This window comes from Oryctolagus cuniculus, chromosome 19 (genome assembly GCF_964237555.1).
Source record: "Oryctolagus cuniculus chromosome 19, mOryCun1.1, whole genome shotgun sequence".
In the NCBI taxonomy this organism is placed as follows: domain Eukaryota; kingdom Metazoa; phylum Chordata; class Mammalia; order Lagomorpha; family Leporidae; genus Oryctolagus; species Oryctolagus cuniculus.
The window spans coordinates 38723816-38742640 of record NC_091450.1 but is presented as its reverse complement, the minus strand read 5'-3'; the positions used below and the strand labels follow the sequence as shown (position 1 = coordinate 38742640).

Sequence of the window (18825 nt, the reverse complement as noted above, 5' to 3'; positions counted from 1 at the left end):
AAAGAGGCCTCATTCTGTCCACCCACGAGTATCACCTGTTTGCAGGGGCCAGAACCATCTGTCCCCATTTGTCTTTGTCTCACCAATTCCTGGGGCCAGGAGCTGTGCAGGATGGGCCCCCGGAAGTGGCTCTAGGACCTAGAGATTCTGGGGTCCCTGGCATGCGGGGCGCAGTGGAAGAGGGGAAGGTTCTCAGGTGTGTGTCCTTGAGCCAGACACACACTCCACTCTGGGGGCTGCAGGGGGCAGGGGCAGGGGCCTTCAGGGTAGGATCGAGTGCCCGGGGCGGGTCCTGGTCCCCCCAGTACCTTTCAACTGCACAGGCTGTGGCTTCATGGCTGATGGACGAGGAATAAGTCTGCCACTCTCCCCTGGGCAGCTCTCGCACCTGCACCGTGAAGTACCGGATGGGGGAGGCCCCATCGCTGCCTGGGACCCACTGGAGCCGGAGGCTGCGCGCGGTCACTTCTGCCTGGGGCACCAGGAGCTCCCTGGGCGGGGCTGGCCGCTCTGTAACCAGAAGAGGACATGACGGGGCACGTGAGAGGCAGCTGTCCCTGGAGAGGGGCCCTGGAAATGCTGCTGCTTCCTCCCGACCGCCGCCAAGGGCAGCCTGCCAAGGCTGAGCACCACTGTTTACTGCAGGATGCGTGGACTAGGCACTGCTGTTCACTGCTAACTGCACGTGTTAGACTGACCAGGGACGGCTCTTCCCTGTGTTCCACGGACAGCAGGCTCTCTCCCAGCTGGTTTTGGGTGTGCCCTGTTGGCTCAGGAGCAGACAGAGGTGAGGCCACATACAAATCCCCCTGACCACCACCGCCAGGGGCAGGCGCTGAATGACAGCTGGGACTGCGGGGGCCTGGGGACTCCTCCCCGTACCTCCAGGTTCCCCTGGACGCTTTCTTTCTGGTTTTCGCCTAAGCCCATCTGCAACACTTCCCACGCCACCACCTCAGGGCACAAACCACCAAAGGCATCCACTCCGTGCTTTTGTGGGGGGCGAGTGCAGGTGTGGGGCACGGCCCCTGGGGCGGTCTCTGGCCACCGTCTCTGTAGTGAGGGGGTTGGGATGCAGGACGCGTGGAGCTGGGCGGACGTGGTGTGCCTGTGCTGTTTCCTCGCACCCCATCGATTTCAATAGAGAAGCCGCACAGAGGGAGGGGTAATTGTTTAATTGTTTATCATGAGGACTATTGATTCTGATTAAAATGTGTGGGCTGGAGTAAAGCAGCAGTCCATGGGCCCTGTGAGGAGCGCTTCGATCTGCCTTCGTCAGCAGCTCCTGCCCTTGGCTGCACGCTCTGCGGGAACAGTATCTCCAGGGCCTGGTGCCCCCGCCCCTGCTCCCAAGGCCTCCCTCCTGGGCTCCCTGTTCCTCAGCCATGGGGGTGAGGGCCTGGTGGGAAATCTACTAAACTCTGGGCCTGAGAAGCAGGGGGTGTGGGTGGGGGACTCAGGGGGTGGGAGTGGAGAGTGAATGTTGCTAACATTCCCTGAAAGGCTGGACAGCACGGGGGGGCTGGTAACCGCCGCTCTGAGGTGGGCAGCGGCAGCAGCATCCTCGGGACACGGAGGCTCGCCAGCTAGGATGAGCTGCCGGTCAGGGTGACCAGAGTCACAAAGGGCCGAAGGCTGAGGCCTTGCCTTGAATGCAGTGGAGCCGCTGGACAGTCAGAGGCTATGGACGGTGAAGCCAGCCCTCCCCACTGTTGCCATGGGTGAAGCACGTGTGTCCCAGGAAGGGGCTGACTGTGTGCGTCACTCCCAGCTCTACCCCGGGGAAGTCAGACTGGTGGCATGAAGTGAGCTGGGTGCGAGAAGTGGCCCCATGGAGGGCAGCAGCACCGCCGGGGGCTTCCCAGGAGGCCTTGGGGGAAGCTGATCAAGGTGAATCGGGAACAGCCGGCACAGCAACCGCAGTGCCACTCCCTGGAGCCCAGCAGAGCCGGTCGGCTCCCAGGCCTGAATGGCAGAGGGGCTCGGGGACAGGGTGGGCACTTGCAGAGAGGGGGCCAGGCCGGGCCAAGGTCTTAGGAAGCCAGTGAGCAGACTGGGCTAACCCAGGAACCAAGGCAGCACAGCACATGAACAGGGCTGCTCCAGGGCTGGCGTGGCTGGCGTGCGTCGTGCCGGCTGGGGGCTCCCCGGGCAGGAGGCCCGATTCGCTGAGGCCACGCTAGCACAGGTTTGCGCTGAAGACAAACACTGTCTGCTCTTTGGCACGGTCTCCTTGTCAGCACTGCTTGCTCTGCTCTCTGGGCTGTTTCGGTAAACATCATGTGAGCGTCAGGCAGGCCCAGCCATGCACAGCCGAGAGCACAGAGCCTCACAGCTGGACAGCTGCAGCTTCAACCTGGCCGCTTCCTTCACCCTGGGGACCGCGGGCTCCTCACTGACAAGGCCTCGGAGGAGCTCCTGGCGGGAGTAGCCGGGCAGAGCCTGACAGCGTAGTGACAGGGCTCGGTCTGTGTCTATCTCCTCCTCCTTCCTTTCTTGACTGAAGGTCAGCACTGTTTTGCAAGTGCTCTGAATTCAACTCATCATTCCCCGTCTGCTCCAGATCTTGTATCAAACAGTGCCAACGTGGCAGGAACACCAGCTCGTGGCCACCAAGCCCTGGCATTGTGCCAACTGGTTCCCGGGAGCTCTGGTGACAAGGTTGACACTGGGCACTGTGCCAGCTGCCCCAGGGCTACCAGGGCCCTGCCACAGCACAGAGAGGGAAAGGGAGGGGTCCGAGGTCACAGAGCCTCAGAGAGCCTGGGACGTATGCCTGGAGCCGTGTGCTCCAATCACGACGCACTGCTGCTGGGGGAGAGGGGGGCCCACGACACAGCCTGGAGAATGCTGTGGCAGATTGTGGAGTGAGCCCCAAGACACGGGAAGGAGCCTGCCACAGACTTCCGTGGGAAGAATGGCCTTGGGTCTGCCAGAAGCAGATTCACAGCTGAATGTCCGGGGCCAGTTAGCAAATCTGTCTCAGAGCTAACACAGTGCTCCCCCACGGCTGCAGAGACGGTGAGCCAAGTGCAAGGATGTGCCGCTCCCAGCGGGGAGCCTGCATGAGAGCAGGTGTCATGAATGACAGAGACGGACAGCAACCACTTAGGAAATGCAAGGGCGGGCCCTGCTCGTGGTGGGTGTGGTTTGGAACACCAGCGACCAGGTGCCTGCCTGTGGGAGCTCACACCCACACGTGAAGGCCCTGCCACCTGGGGCCTCTCTGCACCCCATCTCTGTCTACCTGGGACACACGTGCCCCAGAGAGTAGACAGCTGTGCTCAGCATGTGCCCGAGGGCAACACCACAACTCCAGCTCCACAGCTGCTTAGTAGGTGCTCGGTCCCTACTGTTTGTCTGAAGGATTGGCACAGGCCTCCCAGCCAGACCAGACTGAAGCCGCCAGGCCTGCTGGGCACCCCCCCCCCCCATGACGTACCTGCTGACGACGTCCTTACCTCTCTTCTCTGTGGTGATGACCGTGGCCTCCAGCGGCTCCCCCCAGCCCTGCCTCGTCTTGGCAGACAGCCTGAAGATGTACGCGGACTCGGGGGTCAGCTCCGTGGCCGTGAACTGCCGCACCGTGGCGCCGACCTCCACGGTGGTGAAGGTGTGGGGGCTGCTGCTGGCCAGGCGGTAGGCGATCTGGTACCCTGTGGTGGGGAGGGGGCAGGGGGTGGGACGGCTCAGTCATCCTCGCTGGCCATCACGGGAAAGCCTCACCCCCGCCCCCGGCAGCCCCCTACACCCGTAATTACTTCTGCATCGCAAACGCAAACAAGACCATTTGTTTCTTCCTTGTGGAGGCAGGCGGCTACCGCCAGGCAGCGCACACCCCGTGATGGTGATGGATGGGCGGGGGCCCTGCCAGCCGATGGCCCGGGGAAGCTTGTTTCCCTCTCATCCCTCACAGGAACAAGACATGAAAACGCCGACCTTCCCCAGAGCGCCAGCGCACGGAGGAGAGGCTGCCACAGAGCCAGGCGCCCGCCCGCATTCTGTCTTCCCCCTGGCCGGGCCCTTGCTCTCATCAGGAAGACGGGCAGGAGTGGGGGGCGGGGGGCTTCCTTTAGAAAGTTCATCAACGTCTGCCCACGCAGCGTGGCCTGCACAGCCCTCATCGCCCTCCTTCCTCCGGGGCCCTGGTCTGCCCAGCATCCTGGCCCGTCCTCTGCTGCCCCTCCCTCCCGCCAGCCCCCAGCAGCACTGAGCAAGGGGCCTCCACTTGGGATAACCCTCCTCCTTTGCCTCAGATCAGCCGGGGCGGGGTGGGGATGGCGCAGCTGCTTCCAAGTTCCCTGATTAGTAAGGATTTGCGGCTGACTGAACGTCACTAATGAGCAAACCTCCCCAGCCTGGCTGCCCTAAGACCTTCCCGTGTGCTGCTGGGCTCAGCTTCCTAGGGGCTCATGGGCAACCTGCGGTCCAGAGGCTGAGTTCCTGGGACGAAGGAAGCCATAATGGAGGAGAAGCTGCAGCATCCCACAAAATGGACAGCCCAGCTGTTGGGTGCTTGGGGCAAATCAGGCTGGACTGCTGAGCCCAGTTCTCTGCAGCTCCGCCTGCCTGGGGGCAGCAACAGGCCCCCCGCCTCCAAGGCTCGCTGCTCTTGCCTGGGTGGCTGCCACTCTGGGTGAGACACCGCTGTCCTTTTGTTCTTCCTTGGGTCCCACGGCAGCAGGGCTCACGGGGACCTCCCAGCTCCCGCCCATGGCTGCTTCTCTGCCTGCGTAAGGGGCCTCTCCAGGCCTGTGCACGCAGGTCAGACTGAGAGAGTCCTAATGACAAGTCCCAGCCACACAGTCCCCACCAGCGCCTCACTGTCCCGGCCACAGACTTGCCCTGTCCGGTCCATACGGTGCCACCTCAGGCCCAAGTGTTTGCAGGACCCTGAGCTTGGCTGCTGTTCTCTCCACTGAGGCGAGGGGAAGCCAATGCCAGCCTGCAAAAATATCTTAAAATGCACGCATAGATTCTTTTTTTTATCATATGAGTTCTCCATGAACTAACATTAAAAAGAGGGGTGGGGGTAGAGAACGGGGGCTCAAGCGAGCAAGCTCCCACCTGTGAGTTCACCCCCCCCCCCCGCCCCGAGATGCCAGCAGCAGCCAGGACTGGACTGGGCTGGAACTGGGAGCTGAAACTCAATCCAGGCCCCCCACATGGATGGCGAGGACTCAATTATTTAAGCCATCCCCACTGCCTCCAGGCTCTGCAGAGAAGGAAGCTGGAGTCAGGAGCCAGAGCCGGGACTTGAACCCAGTTACTCTGGGATACAGGTGTCTAGCCAGGGTTTCAAGAGCAAGGCCTGCCCTGCACATACTTTTTATAGGAAAACAACTACGCATGGATTTCAAATTCATTTTGCATCAAAAAACCCTCACTTTTTAATTGCGTTTTCCATGAACTTTTAAGTGTTCCAGTATTCACATGGCTCAAAAATCCCCATTTTACTCTGCATTGCACATTCAGAGTGAAAAGCACTTCTCCCTCTGCTCAGACCCTCGGGCCTCCGGGGCCCCTTCCCTGAGCGAGCAGCGCTGCTGTGTTTGTGGGTGTCTTTCTCCCAGTAATCTGGGAACACAGACACGTCCTGGGGTATTTAGGAAGGCAGCTTATCCTTCTGTGCATGCCGTACAAACCCGGCCTTCTGCCGCGTACTTGGCTTTTCTCGTTAACATCTCTGCAGTTGGCACTGGCTTTGTGGGATGCGTGTGTTGCCCGCCAACCCTCTGGGAGGTTACCGCCTGCTTGTTCTTTACCCTCAAAGTTGGAATCTGTGCAGATGCGTCCCTCCTCTGCTTCAGACGGCATCTGGTAACTCCTCGCTGAGAATGACGGGGAGATCAGCAGAGCTCCCCGCTCCCTGCCCTGCTCTGCTTGGTTATGGCATTGCGTTTACTCCCTAGTATTCACCCTTGTATTTTTAAATACGTGCATATCTCCATTATCTGATTTTTGCACTCTGAATTATATCTTTTCAGAGTCGCCCACTGCTGTGAGTGGCACGTAAATAGCGTCCTGCCATTCCTCTAACTTTGTCAATATGTCTGCTTCTGGCTTTCATGAGTCGTATTGTGATTTATTTTCATGTGGTTGAATCGGAGTGTCTGCACTCTGCAGTGCAATCAGGGGCTGCAGGTGCGCCAGGCACAGTAATAATGTCTGTTCTCAGCAGAGCACAGAGGGCGAGGTCAAAGCTGGCGGGAACAGCAGCCTCCACCACGGCGCCACCGCGCACACAGGATTGAGGCTCACATGCAGAGGCTGAAGCAGCCAAACATCAGCCAGGCCTTGGTAATGACCCCTGACCCCTGGAGGAAAGCCAATCTGTGACAGCACCAAGAGCAGCCGACCAAGCCCAATGCCATCATCAGAGGCATAGTTTCAAACTAAAGGAAGGCGTTTTGCAAACACAAACCAAACTTCATAATCAAGCACAAAGACTATGCCGACACAACCATTTCCAACCAGACCATAACCAAACATGGTATTTTTAGACACCCACACTGATGTGCCACCCAACACGAGCAAGTTCAGCCCTTCCTGGTGACAAAGAGACACCAGTCCTTCCTGGAGGGAGATCCATCCATCCACCCACCCATCCATCCATCCATCCATCCATCCACCCACCCATCCATCCACCCACACATCCACTCATCAATCCACCCACCCACCCATCCACTCATCCATCCACCCACCCATCCACCCACCCATCCACCCACCCACCCATCCACTCACCCATCCACCCACCCATCCACCCACCCACCCATCCATCCATCCACCCACCCACCCACCCACCCATCCACCCACCCATCCATCCACCCACCCATCCATCCACCCACCCACCCATCCATGCATCCATCCACCCATCCACCCATCCATCCTTCCATCCATCCACCCACCCACCCATCCACCCATCCATCCATCCACCCATCCATCCATCCACCCACCCATCCATCCATCCACCCATCCACCCATCCATCCTTCCATCCATCCACCCACCCACCCATCCACCCACCCATCCATCCATCCATCCACCCATCCATCCACCCACCCACCCATCCACCCACCCATCCATCCATCCACCCACCCATCCACCCATCCATCCTTCCATCCATCCATCCACCCATCCACCCATCCATCGAGAGGGGTACAAGTGGTGTGGGAGGGGTGTGGAGAACCTGATGGGCCGGGAAGCCACACAGGCAGGTGCACAGCCATCACTGCCATCACTGCCCAGGTGGTGGGTGGAGGGTGGGTGGGGGAGGCGACAGCGCTTGGCCTCCGACTGCAGCACCCTTTCCATGGGTGGCCCAGTCCTCAAGTCCCGCGGCCAGAGAAGGCCCAGGGCACAGTCATGGGTGGTGCTGGGCAGCTCAGGTGTGACAGAGCTGGGACCTCTGGGGAAGCCATCTCACTGCTCAGAACACCTGCTGTTTTGGGAAGTGTGTGTGTGTGTGTGTGTGTGTGTGTGTGTGTTTAAGTTTTTCTATTTCAACACAGGCTCTCCATTCTGCTCTGTGTGCACAGCATACCACAGGCATGCTTTTCCCTTCATAAGGTGGGTCTTCAGGACTGAGGGTGTGGACCTGCCTGGGCCGAGCTCCCAGCAGGAAGCACAGACTGGCAGCAGGGATGCCCTTGGCTTCCTCCACCACGGTGGAAGACGGAACTTCCCTCTGTACAGCTGCGGTGGGGCCCCTGTGAGAGGGGCAGGTAAGCTGTGAGGACAGGATCTTGGGTCCAGCGGCTGGCAGCCTGAGCGACGGTTTCTATCTCTGTGGAGCTGCCAGGAGCGGAGCCCTGGGCCCCCAGGTTGTATGCACACCTTCCCATTATTGGCCCTAAGTAGGGCTGATCAAGTCCCCACACCGTGGTCTGCTGAACATAAAGGCTGCTGCCCGTGTCTTCCCTCGGCCAGTTGAAACTCCAGCCCTAGGCTTGCAGAAAACACAAGAGGGTCATTTTCTACATGAAAACGGCACAGAGAAGCCGAGTCATTCTTGCATTTCTAGGGGCTGATGAGAGGTGGTGTTCAGAGACCAGAGAGCTCCTGCGGGGAAGGCAGCTCAGTAACTAGGGTGGGAGTGGATGCTGCACCTCTGCAGGGCCGCAAGAGCGGAGTGAGGAGCAGGCAGCAACGGCCAGGCCCACGCTGTGGGCTCAACGGAGGCCGCTTGGTAAGGTTATGGGTGCCTGATGATAACACAGGCACGGAAAAGGGCAAGGCCAGCTGCGGGCAATGCAGATCCCAAGTGAAGATGAAAAATACGCAGAGGCCCGCGCAGGCTTCTGCGAACACCTCGGGGAGGGAGGAGGACCGTGTGCCCAGAAACTCAGGATGGAGAATGAGCACGTGCTACCAGCTAAGACCCGTTCCAGAACCATCCATTGTCGCTCCCCCATTCGCGGAGGAACGACACAGGACCCTGCGCTGTTCTTTTGTCTGCTTGACACAGGACCCTGCGCTGTTCTTTTGTCTGCTCGGCCCTTCCTGGGTTTGCTGCTGGTCCTTCCCAGGTTGGCTGCCGACCCCTCCACCTCCGTGGAAGGGCGGCTCCCCCTGCCACTTTCCCCACTTCCGCGGAGGAGCGGCACACCGCCGGCCGGCTCTCTCGGGGGCTGCACAGGTGTTCCTTCAGATAGATGTTCCTGGTGCATGTTGTCTCTCTCCTCCTTTATAGTCCTCTTCCACCAGTCCCAACTCTGCTACCCACATGCCAAGCATGCTGCTCTCCTCCAATCAGGAGCAGGATCAGCTCCTGCAGCTTATCAGTCAAATTGGCGAGAGGCAGCTGCGTAGAAGTTTCCTCCTCCCCAGCGCCATATTGTGGGAGAGCAGATGCATAGAATAAGTCTTAATTCCAGTAACTTAGTCTAGTCTCAGTTGCTCCCCACACTCCATCAGTTCCAGAGCTATCCAGCACACAAGACACGGACAGGGGCTGCAAGGTGTGACTGCAGGCCAGGGGTGGGGACCCTTTCTCCCGAGGGGGCTGTGTGGACACTGATACCATCAACCACGGGCCACACAAAATTACAACTTACATATGGTCCTGCTGTGGACCTACTGAACTTAGAGTCCCACCTGCACTTTCCTTGGTAGGGCAACACATGGCCTATGGGTGACGCTCCACGCCAGGCCCCACGGGGGTCTCAACCCCTTTCTCACATGAGCTGACTGTGCACATGGCTGCACACAGAGTGATTTGGGGAGTGACCGGAGGTGACCGCAAGCCTTTTACGGTTCGTGTGCTGCCCTGGCACACTAGAGACACGTGACCCACAGCTGCCTGTTCACTAATCTGCTGCCACGGTCCAGGTTCCCAAGGCAAGGCCGCTGGCAGGACAGGGCACTGCTGGCCCCCACGACCTGGGCCGAGAACGCCCCAGCAGCTGAGCCGTCCTGGAGGCCCGTGTCAGACGCTGGGGGCTGCCGGTTTCAAAGCTTAACCACAGGAGGGATGGGGGAGTAGAAACACAACAGTGGGCCCAAATGAGGAGTCTGCAAACCTGGACTGCATTCAGCAGATTCTCACACACTCCTTCAGACAGGCTGCAGGGAAGCGGCAGGCAGGGGCCTCCGGCAGGGTGGAGGCTGGGCGGGCGCTGGCGTGTCTGACTGGACAGACTGCGTGGGCCCGAGGCACCTGCACTACATTCACACAGGGCGGCAGCGGGAGGTGTGTGACAGTCTGATGAGGGGGGTGGGGGATGGCTGTCCTTCAGGCAGGCTCTAAATGCTAAAAGCGCTCCATAGTAAAACATTTACGCAAATAAGCCAGTGTTCCTCCCTCCAGGCGCCTGCCGGTGTTCCGTGCTGTTAATCTCTTCTGGGAATGCGAGAGCATGTTTTGATACTGATTACAGAAGCGTGGGCTGCAGAGGGGTTTCCAACCTCAGAAGGCCGCCCCGTGCAGCGGGGGCACCGATTCCAGGTCTCGGGATGTGGTGAATTGTGCCAAGAGATGTTTTCCTTTTCCTCAGTGATCACTCACTGCAATCTTTAGAACTGAATTTCCCATCTTTGCTGCGGCATCTACAGTTTGGTGCGCTGGCTGCAACACTGTGCAGGTGACAGGTTACCCCGACAACATCTGTTACAATTACAACCCAGTGCCTACAACAAAAGCAGCTCAGAGGCAGTGTCGCCTGCGTTACCGCTGTTTGCTGCAGCCTCTGTTGGGCTTGGAGTTCTCAGGGGATTTAAACACCACCCTCTCCCTACTTGGGCTTGTGCGATTTTTAGTGACCCCCAGGGACTGCAAATCCGAACCCTAGCTCCCAGCAAACGTCAGCAACACTCTACAATCCAAACTGCCTTTCTAGGTTTTTCTCCCTCTCTTGTCAGCATGAATCCTCTGCTCCAGCAACCAGAGTGATGGAGGCCAAATTGACACAACTACTGTGAATTCTAAGTAAACCCTGGTTCCGGGCTAAGTCCAGAGCGGTGCCGAGATAGTGAGCCAGCCCCTGGGTCTACGGGCCCCAGCTGCCCGTGGACCCAGAGCAGGGGGAAACAGCCCACGTCCACAGCACTGAGGCTAACGTTTGCTGTGCAGTTACCACGGTGCAGGCATCATTCCCAGTGCTCCAGGACGAGGGAGGCACAACCATGACTGCCCGTGTGGGGACTGGGGGAACTGGGGCATGGGATGCGCAGACTCACTCGGCTGAAGTCCAGCCTGGGGAATCTGAGGCTCCCTTGCTCTGCCATTCCGCCTGTCTGTACCTTGGTGTTTAAAGTAAACACAGGCTTCATGCCACGAAGCTCCTGTTGTACTATTTACACGAATCTGTGTGCACTGGGTGACAGTGCCTCTGCGGCACGTGGCCTGGAAGAGAAGGACCCCCGGGACAGAGCGTGCAGACGGCTTCTCCTCCCAGACATCACCAAGCGCTCCCTGGGGGCTGTGCCAGTCATGCTCAGGCAGGAGTGGGCAGGGATCTCACTCCTCCACACACTCGTGTGCTGGGTGCTTTTAGGCTGGCTTGTGCCTCCCCGTCTGGCCAGTGTGAAACGTGCTTCGTTGCTGACTGTGTTATCGTTTCACAGTGCCGGGATAACCAGGGAAACAAAGGTGGGAGACATCAAAACGTAAAGGCAAGAGTTTCAGATGACCCTGTGATCCACTGGCGAGAGCAAGGCTCCCTGGGAGCAAAGAGGAGGGGCAGCCTTCCCAGGTATATAACGCACAAAGGGGAGGTGGCACAAATCCATAGGCAAAGAGGGCACCAATATGAGTTTTAAAGGAGGAGCAGAGGCCCTTGGGAAAGGGGGTCTTTCGGTTGGGGGCCCAGGCAAGGACAATGGCCTAGAGCTGACCCATATTTGCAAGGAAGACCTTGGTGAGCAGTTCAACGCCACAGCATCAAAATCGGTCCACAGGTCGCCCACAGCAAGAGCGAAGTGTGGCCAGACCATACGCTCAGCTCCTTCACCTCCCCTGCTCGGTCCCACCCCAGAGCATGTGCACCAGCCTGGTGGGGCCACAGGACGGCACAGGGACACCACAGACCAGGGCTTGCTGGGAGGGTCTCCCGAGGCTATGGAGGCAGCCGGGGTCTCTGGGTCAGGGCAGGGAGCTCTGCTTCCACGGATTCCTGGGACTTTCCCAGCCTGCACCTCTGAACGTGTTTCCTGAGCCATAGCATGCTGGCAGCAGCTCTGGAGAAATGAGCTCCTTAGCTCTGTCTGGGTGCTGTGTGGAGGGCAGCCCTCAGCCCTAGCCCTCTCCTCTGCGGTCCACTTCCCTGCCCCAGGTCTGGGGCCCATGGCCCAGGCCCACATGAGGCTGGCAGCTCGCTGTCTGCTGCTCACTGTCACTGCCACCGCGCCTTGGGCCGCCGGTTGCAGCAGACAGAGGAAGAGCCACTGATGGTTTACAGTTTAATCTGCTGCGTCTGGGGGACCAGGAAGATGAAGGCCTTCATCGGCGTCATCAGAGCTGCTTCTCTGACTGCAACGGTCTCAGCACACAAGCTCCCAGGGCCTGGCCTGCACCTGCCTTCAGAGGCTGTTCATGGGCACGGGTGCAGGAGAGGGAGCAGCCAAACGTGTCCCCAGGGACGCGGGGCAAGGCCCAGGTCTGCATCCTCAGAAGGAAGCCAGCCTGCTGTGTCCCACTGCGGTAACAGCCTGCTGTGTCCCACTGCGGTAACAGCCTGCTGTGTCCCACTGCGGTAACACTCCTAATAGCCTGCAGTGGAGGGCGGCTGGGCGTGAGGGCCGACGATCGGCGTTGCCTTGAACAAATGGGTCAACAACACAAATTCCGTTCCACAGAGAAACCACGGTACACAGCTCACAGAGTAGCAAAGGCGCTCACAGCCGTCTGGGTTCAGAAGACGCTGGGCCACAGCTGGGTGGCCATGCGCAGCCTCGCAAACACCTAACAAAAACAGCAGGGCCCACGCTAACCGCCCCTCCCTCCTGCTGACTCCAGCTCCTCACCCAGGATGATGCCGTTGGGCTCCTCGGGGGGCTGCCACACGATGCGCACGGAGGTGAGCCGCACCTCGGGGAACACCAGCCTGACCGGCGGTCCTGGGGCTGAAGGGGAAGACAACGCCAGTTAGCACACTCAGAGCATGGCCGTGCTGGCTGGGGCACGTCGGGAGGCACCAGGGCTCTGGGATCAGCTATGCATGGCGACATGACACCATTCCTGGCAGAACACTGTACGAAGCGCCAGACCAAGGACTCTGGCGGCCTCACTGGCTCTGCGTGGCTCCCCTGTGACTCTGAGAGCAGCCTCATTCCTGACCATCTGCTTCCCAAGCTTCAAAAGCAGGGCTGAGAAGCCACACTGGGAAACTGGCCATGAAACTGACAACTGGCCGCGGAGTGCAGTAATCCGGGCTCGGACTCCTGGGGTGTGGCTTGTGTAGAGCAGCGGCCTGGAGTCCCTTCCAGCCCAAAGTCAAGGTGACAACCACTGACGGGCAGCTGCTGGGTTCTGCACGCCACCCCCGTCCTGCACTGAGTGAGCAGCGAAGAGTCGAGGGGCACAAATGTACCACGCTGCTCTTCCGTGGGTTCAGCCCACCGATAACTAACAAAGCGGCTGCACTCTGCAGCACCCCCGAACAGTAGGGTCGTAGCTCTCATAAACCACGTTTACGCAAACAGAAGCCAAGTCAGTACCAGCGAGGACTCCTTGCTGGAACTGAAAAACTGAAGGAGTCTCAGGTGGTGAGAGGCAGGGTGTGGACTAACCCGAATGAGCAGAAAGAAGAGGCTGTGCCCTGTAGCAGTCATCCCAGGACGGTGTCTCTGCCTCGGGGTGGGGGGAGGGGGAGGAGGAGGAGGCTGCGAACTGTCCTTCACGTGCTGACACCAAGTCACATGTTCACATGCCAAGGCCAATTAGCAGATGCACAGCGGGGATGGCGACGTCAGCTCTCTGAACATTCGCCTCGCACCATAATGAGAGGGAGGAGGGAGGTGCTCATGTCAGGACTGGGAGAGAAGGATCGGTTCCAAGGGACTAGAACCCGGGGTGCCGGCGCCGCAGGCGGAGGATTAACCTGTTGAGCCGCGGCGCCGGCCTCCAAGGGCAGTTTCTAACACGCACTTTCCACATTCACTTGAGGAACCTGGAACACACCGCAGCTTTGCAGAGCTCTGCAAAGAGACTTCTGCTCCACTTCCCACCTGCCTGAGGCCCTGTCTGGGGGGAGCATGAAGGACAGGGTTCGTGGTCTCAATTCCCTCCTCCGGGCAGCGCCCACCACGGTCCTCACTGCTGAGCAGAACCGAGAGCGTGGCATCAGGGCGTGGCGGGCTCAGAGTCCCCTCGGCAAGGACCCTTCAGAAAACCCACGGCTGACCCGAGGTGGGGCTTCTGGGGGCGGGTCACTCACGATCTCCTGACACGCGCTGTTTAATAACACAAGTGCCAAGGGGCTGACCTTTAAGTGTTTGACATCTGCGAAGCAGAGAACAGTATTTATCTCTGATTTAGGCGTCCATAAAAACAAAGCCGGCGAGATGAGCTTGTTATTCAGGTCTGGAAACACAGGGGCTGGGGCCCTGGGAGCCACCACACATGGCCCTCCGCATGGGAACTGCTAATCATCGCTGAGCACACGCGTGGCCCCGGGGCCAGCATCAAGGGGGCCGAGCCACACCGGGCCAGAGCAAAATCTCACTGGCTTTGTGCAGGCGCCCCCAAGAGGGGCAGGTGCCCATTTCCCAGCCCCGCCCACCTCTGCTGCTCTGTCCATGGCAAGGTTACAACCCAGATTCTGCACAGGTTCATAATTGGTCGTAAAAACCCACTGCAGGCTGAAACTGGCCACATAAATGCTCAGTGACTGAGAAACAATTTTGTTTTGTTTCCTTCAACTGGGGGAAAAAAAAAGGGTGGTTTGAAAATTGAGTTACAAATGACCGCAATGGAAACAGCTGGCTGGGACAAGCCTGCCTGGGGGAACACGTACCGTCATCCTTGGTGCGCTCCAGGATGAGGGGTGAGCTGGGCACCCCGTTGCCGATGCGTGTGAACGCCAGCACCTGCAGCTCGTACAGCACAAACTTGCGCAGCCCGGCCAGCAGCGCCGACTGCGTGTGGTTCCCTCGCACGACCTGGCTGCGAGGCTCGGAATCCAGATCTTTGGCCCGGAACAGAATCTGAAGCATCAACACAGAGGCAGGGACAGTTAAGTTCACGTGAGGTGCTTGGGGTGGGGGGCAATGTGGGCATGGAGGAGAGAGGTCACGGGTACAAGTAAGGACCAACTGAGCTGTCTTCCCCCCATGCTGTCCTGTGGAAGACCCATGGACCTCATCCTGTGCACTGCCCTTGGGGAGGAGATAGGATGGAGCCACTGCACTGTAGTATATGGGGCAGCCGGAGTGCCCACCCAGGCCACATCCTGATGCAGTGGCTGCCTTGGCCATGGTTTATTTGCAAACTCTGAGGTCCCCACTGCAGCCACGGTGGTCATCTCCACCCCGCTGCCCCCATGCTGGCTGTGTCCACCACACTGCAGCCCTGGTGGTCATCTCCACCCCGCTGTACCCGTGCTGGCTGTGTCCACCCCACTGCAGCCATGGTGGTCATCTCCACCCCATGCACCCGTGCTGGCTGTGTCCACCCCACTGCAGCCATGGTGGTCATCTCCACCCCGCTGCACCCATGCTGGCTGTGTCCACCCCACTGCAGCCATGGTGGTCATCTCCACCCCGCTGCACCCGTGCTGGCTGTGTCCACCCCAGTGCAGCCATGGTGGTCATCTCCACCCCGCTGCACCCGTGCTGGCTGTGTCCACCCCAGTGCAGCCATGGTGGTCATCTCCACCCCGCTGCACCCGCGCTGGCTGTGTGCACCCCACTGCAGCCATGGTGGTCATCTCCACCCCGCTGCACCCGCGCTGTGTCCACCCCAGTGCAGCCATGGTGGTCATCTCCACCCCGCTGTACCCGTGGTGTGTCCACCCCACTGCAGCCATGGTGTTCATCTCCACCCCACTGTACCTGCGCTGTGTGCACCCCACTGCAGCCATGGTGGTCATCTCCACCCCATGCACCCGTGCTGGCTGTGTCCACCCCACTGCAGCCATGGTGGTCATCTCCACCCCGCTGCACCCGTGCTGGCTGTGTCCACCACACTGCAGCCATGGTGGTCATCTCCACCCCGCTGTACCCGTGCTGGCTGTGTCCACCCCCTGCAGCCATGGTGGTCATCTCCACCCCGCTGCACCTGGGCTGTGTCCACCCCACTGCAGCCATGGTGGTCATCTCCACCCCGCTGCACCACGCTGTGTCCACCCCACTACAGCCATGGTGGTCATCTCCACCCCGCTGCACCTGCGCTGTGTGCACCCCACTGAAGCCATGGTGGTCATCTCCACCCCGCTGCACCACGCTGTGTCCACCCCACTGCAGCCATGGTGGTCATCTCCACCCCGCTGCACTCGCGCTGTGTCCACCACACTGCAGCCATGGTGGTCATCTCCACCCCGCTGTACCCGTGCTGGCTGTGTCCACCCCACTGCAGCCATGGTGGTCATCTCCACCCCGCTGCACCCTTGCTGGCTGTGTCCACCCCACTGCAGCCATGGTGGTCATCTCCACCCCATGCACCCGTGCTGGCTGTGTCCACCCCACTGCAGCCATGGTGGTCATCTCCACCCCGCTGCACCCTTGCTGGCTGTGTCTACCCCAGTGCAGCCATGGTGGTCATCTCCACCCCGCTGTACCCGTGCTGGCTGTGTCCACCCCACTGTAGCCATGGTGGTCATCTCCACCCCGCTGCACCCATGCTGGCTGTGTCCACCCCACTGCAGCCATGGTGGTCATCTCCACCCCATGCACCCGTGCTGGCTGTGTCCACCCCACTACAGCCATGGTGGTCATCTCCACCCCGCTGCACCCGTGCTGGCTGTGTCCACCCACTGCAGCCATGGTGGTCATCTCCACCCCGCTGCACCCGTGCTGTGTCCACCCCACTGCAGCCATGGTGGTCATCTCCACCCTGCTGCACCCACGCTGTGTGCACCCCACTGCAGCCATGGTGGTCATCTCCACCCCGCTGCACCACTCTGTGTCCACCCCACTGCAGCCATGGTGGTCACCTCCACCCCGCTGCACCTGCGCTGTGTGCACCCCACTGCAGCCATGGTGGTCATCTCCACCCCGCTGCACCACTCTGTGTCCACCCCACTGCAGCCATGGTGGTCATCTCCACCCCGCTGCACTCGCGCTGTGTCTACCACACTGCAGCCCTGGTGGTCATCTCCACCCCGCTGTACCCGTGCTGGCTGTGTCCACCCCACTGCAGCTATGGTGGTCATCTCCACCCCGCTGCACCCTTGCTGGCTGTGTCCACCCCACTGCAGCCATGGTGGTCATCTCCACCCCATGCACCCGTGCTGGCTGTGTCCACCCCAGTGCAGCCATGGTGGTCATCTCCACCCCGCTGCACCCGTGCTGGCTGTGTCCACCCCACTGCAGCCATGGTGGTCATCTCCACCCCGCTGCACTCGCGCTGTGTCCACCCCACTGCAGCCATGGTGGTCATCTCCACCCCGCTGCACCCGTGCTGGCTGTGTCCACCCCACTGTAGCCATGGTGGTCATCTCCACCCCGCTGCACCCGTGCTGGCTGTGTGCACCCCACTGCAGCCATGGTGGTCATCTCCACCCTGCTGCACCCGCGCTGTGTCCACCCCACTGCAGGCATGCCAGCATTGGCACCAAAACAAGGACTCGATCATGACCAGAGATGTTCTGCCTCCTACAAACAGAGTCAGCAGCCTGCTCAGCTTCCCACCCCTGGAAACCAGGTTCCTGCCTCCGAAGTCCTTCTCTTTCTCCCACGCACCTGAATCCCAGCCTCCACATGCCATGGGCACAGCTACCCCAAGTGTGCTCCTACTCTCCAAGTGCTCACACAAGCCTCACCTTCTGTGAGCCTCTCCCCAACACCAGTGTCCAGAGGGCACATCAGACCGGGCCGTCGGGAAGTTTGAAAATCCCATGGCAAGCATTTTTCTCCAGGGCCCAGTCCGTGGTGTGGGTTTGGATCACTGAGCCCATGCCAGGGGACTGCCATGTCTGGGATTCTTATGTATTATGGGCCTGTCATGCATCAAGTCATCACATACTGTGGACAGCCATGTACCATGGGTTATCAGGTAGCACAGAGTTATCATACATAACGGCACTGCCATGCGTCATGGGATTGTCATGTATCATGTGCTATCATGGGAATGTCATGGTTGTCACTGGGTTGACACGTATCACAGGACTGGCATGTATTCCTAGCTACAGTGAAGCAGAAGGGAGCAACTGGAAGGCCTAGGGAGGAGGGAAGACACCTAAGAACAGATGGGGAAACAAGGAACAGGGCCGAAATGATGCAAAAGCAAGGAGGAGACAAGTTCCAGTGAGTGGAGCAACACACGGGACATGCGTGGCCTCGCTGGCCCAGCCCAGAAAAGGCCAGTGGCCGCTCACGAGAGCTGCTGTGGGCTTTCAGAAAAGGGAGACGCAATGCCGCCTCGTGATGACGGAATGGGTCCAGGCAGCGGCATGGAGGGTGGAAGCTGGGACAGGCCAGCTCTCCCAGGGGATGCCAGGGCCTAGGACAGCCCCACTGGCAGTGACGCCCACAAACACAGGCACACACTCACTCAGCACTCACCGAGAGCAAGCCCACTTCCTAAAATATCCCACTTGATCCTCGCAACCACCCGGGGAATGGCTACTGTGGTTATCCCTGTGTTACAAGTTAGAAACAGGGGCGGAGGGCACAGAGCTAAGTAACTGGCCCAGGGCAGGCTGAGCTTGGCAGTCCGGCTCTCACCTTTCACTTTACCACTGGGAAAGTCACGGATGGCACTTGATGGTGGTTCTACCAGTGCCCACGTCCCTCACACAGTGAGGCTTGCACAAGACACTTGAGGCAAAAACCAGGGAGCGGCCCAGAGCCGCGTGTGGGAAAGCATCAACACGTCAGTTAGGGCGGCGCCCTGTGGCAGCGTCTTCACAGCCCTCCCCTTCAGCACAGCAAGGCCACCTCCACACCCACCTTGTAACCCAGGATGAGCCCGTTCTGGTCCTGTTCGGGCACGGAGGCCCAGGTGAGCAGAATCTGGGTGGAGCTGACCGCCTCAGCTGACACGTTTTCTGGGGCAGCAGAAGGAACTGCAAAGAAGGCATTGGACAGAGAGGCATCAGCAGTCGAACGGCTTCCGTGAAAGACGGTCCAATTTTCACCCAGATAATCAAGTTGTCCTGGAACAGCAATGTGCCCTGAGCATTTTGGTGCGGTCAGATTAAACCTGCTGGAGCAGAACAGGGATGCAAATC

At 59.7% G+C, this 18825-nt stretch overlaps 1 protein-coding gene across 6 annotated transcripts in view; it reads right to left on the bottom strand.

Annotated features, from left to right (window-relative positions):
- Positions 1–18825, bottom strand: part of SDK1 (sidekick cell adhesion molecule 1) — a 980492-nt gene that overhangs the window by 73792 nt on the left and 887875 nt on the right. For all 6 annotated transcript variants that reach the window (XM_070064289.1, XM_070064291.1, XM_070064290.1 and 3 more), the window contains 5 exons: positions 18545–18660; positions 14452–14641; positions 12461–12559; positions 3462–3656; positions 309–510 (listed from right to left, as the gene is read on the bottom strand). In XM_070064289.1, coding sequence (XP_069920390.1) covers positions 309–510; positions 3462–3656; positions 12461–12559; positions 14452–14641; positions 18545–18660 — 802 coding nt within the window. The remainder of the gene's footprint in view (positions 1–308; positions 511–3461; positions 3657–12460; positions 12560–14451; positions 14642–18544; positions 18661–18825) is intronic.